This window comes from Hipposideros armiger, unplaced genomic scaffold (assembly GCF_001890085.2).
Source record: "Hipposideros armiger isolate ML-2016 unplaced genomic scaffold, ASM189008v1 scaffold_117, whole genome shotgun sequence".
NCBI lineage: Eukaryota > Metazoa > Chordata > Mammalia > Chiroptera > Hipposideridae > Hipposideros > Hipposideros armiger.
In genome coordinates this window covers 905,839-908,325 of record NW_017731467.1, presented here as the reverse complement: position 1 = coordinate 908,325, position 2,487 = coordinate 905,839, and the positions used below count along the sequence as shown (strand labels likewise).

The window sequence follows — 2,487 nt, the reverse complement described above, 5'->3', positions numbered from 1 at the left end:
ATTAGATCTGTAAATTCTTTAACTTGCTGGAATTATCTGTCTTCATTGAATGAAAGTTTTAGGGAAAGAGGTGAGAGAGAGCAAATAATTTGAAGTTCCGGAAGACATAGGCGGGAAGGCAGGCCTGAGAGAATCAACAGAGAAAGGACTTGGCTTGGACAGTCTGAAAGACAGTAATGAGGGCGGTCGATGCAGAAGGATGGGAAAAGGGTGACACCAGTGGGGTCTTAAAAATAGGAATAAAAGGGCCTGGAAATCACCCTCTTTTACAATCTGCCCAAGTCCAGTCTTCCCTCCGGTTGTAATGCCTCCTTTAAAACACATGAACACAGTTCTTCCAAATGATTATACAATTTTGGTTTTAGGGTCAAATAGTTGATGAAGCAAATTTAGTAATTGTTCACTGTTAAACCAGATACTCCAGGGCCCCTTGGCCAGGGTGTAACCATTTAAAGGTTTGGGATTAGAGTTTCTAGCTTTGAGAATGTTTATCATCCATTTTATTAGGCACCTTTAACCTGGCCAAGTGGTGTCTGTGTCCTTTTCTTTGTAAATTTATACTGGCACATGGGTCCTAGGTCGCTAAAATTATTGAACAGCATTCATTAAAAAGTTACAAAACCACAAAACCAGTTAGAGCAACACACAAGACCTCTTAATGTACACGGTCCAGAAAAATGACGGAATTTATACGTGGTCAACCAACCACTACAGACAAGGGTTGCTTTATATTCTAGTTCTTTAAAAGTCTCTCATATTACACTATGTTCCCTCAGTCACTTTATTTTAACCACAAGTTACGGTTTCAGGAAGACATACCAGCCAGAAACAACTTTAATAAAAAATGCTAACTTTCAATGTTTATAGAAATCCCTTGGAAAAATCAATTAAAAATATTAGCCAAAAATTTTTTTTTAAATCCAGACTTAGTAATTTTCTTGGTGNGACATCACAGTAGCAATGAGCACATCTAGTACCTTGATCTTGGTTTCTAAATACTATTCTCCAATTTCAAAAAAGAAGAAGAAGAAAAAAAAGGCTCCTTGAAGAAATGAGAATTTCCAGAGCTGGGACTGGAATAAAATGGAAGATAAGCCTGAAGCAGCTTGTGGTGGACTGAGTAATGGCTCCGAATATGTCCAGGCCTTAAAGTCTCCAGCATCTGTGAATGTTACCTTATGTGGCAAAAAGGACTTTGCAGGTGTTATTAAATTCAGGATCTTGGGATGGGGAGATTATCCTGAATTATACAGGTGGGCCCAAGGTAATCACACTGTCTTCATAAGAGAGCCGAGGAGGTCAGAATCTGAGAGAAGGTGATGTGACAACGGAAGCACAGATTGAAGTGATGTGGCAAAGAGACAGGCAATGATGGCAGCCTCTGAAAATTGGAATAGGCCAGTCCCCGGAGCTTCCAGAAAAGCCAGGCTGCCTATCCCTTGAGTGTAGCCAGTTGGGCTGATTTTAAACTTCTGACCTCCAGAATTGTAAGAGAATAATTTTGTATTGTTTTGAGCTCCTTAGTTTGTGGTAATTTGTTACGGTAGCAATAGGAAATGAATGTAGAAGTGCTCAATTTTTTTTTTCATTTAAAAAAGGGTCAGGACTTCCTTGGGGTGTGGCTAGGAGAGGACAGTGTTATGACACATCTAAACTGTAAGAATTACGATCTAAGGACTTTTAAAGTCAGACGTAACTATGCCCTCCTGAGGGATTATTTAATTCAGTTCAAATCAGAGATAATTTTGGTAACCATGGCCATCATTTTAAAAAGTGTTTTTATCTTTTGAGATTCTAATTCATTTACTTGGAAATCCAACAGAAATCTATATATGAGCAGCTTGCTTTAATGTGAATCAGAAAGAATTAACTCTCTAAGTGTCTTCCTTTCTTCTTTCCCTCCCACTTCATCCTTTTCTTCCTCCCTCCCTTCCTTCCCTCCTTCCTTCCTTCCTTCCTTCCTTCCTTCCTCTCTCCTTTCTTTCTTCCTTCTTACCTTCTTTCCTTCCTCCCTCCTTCCCTCCCTCCCTCCTCCTTCCCTGCCTTCCTCCCTTCCTCTCTCCTTTCTTCCCTGCCTTCTTTCTTTCCTTCCTTCCTTCTTGATTGCTAGATTGGTTAATTCACTCATTCATTTGTTTTTACATCTCACCTGATACTGGGGCCCCAAATCTACCAGTCATGACATCAAAGAAGTTTCCGATGTTGGTCTCAACACTGCTGAAGATAATCCCACTGTTCTGATTACTGAAGTGAGTTGCCAGAGAAGCCATGAATGCAATCTAAGGAAAGAGTTGGTGGTTAATTAATAGGCAATCTATATTGAAGAAGTAAGGTTTTTATACAAGTAAATTTATTTCAAAAAGTGTTTGTAATAGCAAGATGGGAATTAAGTTAAACATTAATCTATGGAGAATGAATCAAATAAATCATGGTAATTTCTAACATTTTCATGCTATGCAGCCATTAAAATGATCATATATATATCAA

The 2,487-nt window shown here is 38.8% G+C and overlaps 1 protein-coding gene across 1 annotated transcript in view; it reads right to left on the bottom strand.

The window, feature by feature from the left end:
- Positions 1-2,487, bottom strand: part of C1QTNF3 (C1q and TNF related 3) — a 35,960-nt gene that overhangs the window by 13,036 nt on the left and 20,437 nt on the right. Inside the window, exon 4 of the mRNA XM_019647851.1 lies at positions 2,157-2,279. Coding sequence (XP_019503396.1) covers positions 2,157-2,279 — 123 coding nt within the window. The remainder of the gene's footprint in view (positions 1-2,156; positions 2,280-2,487) is intronic.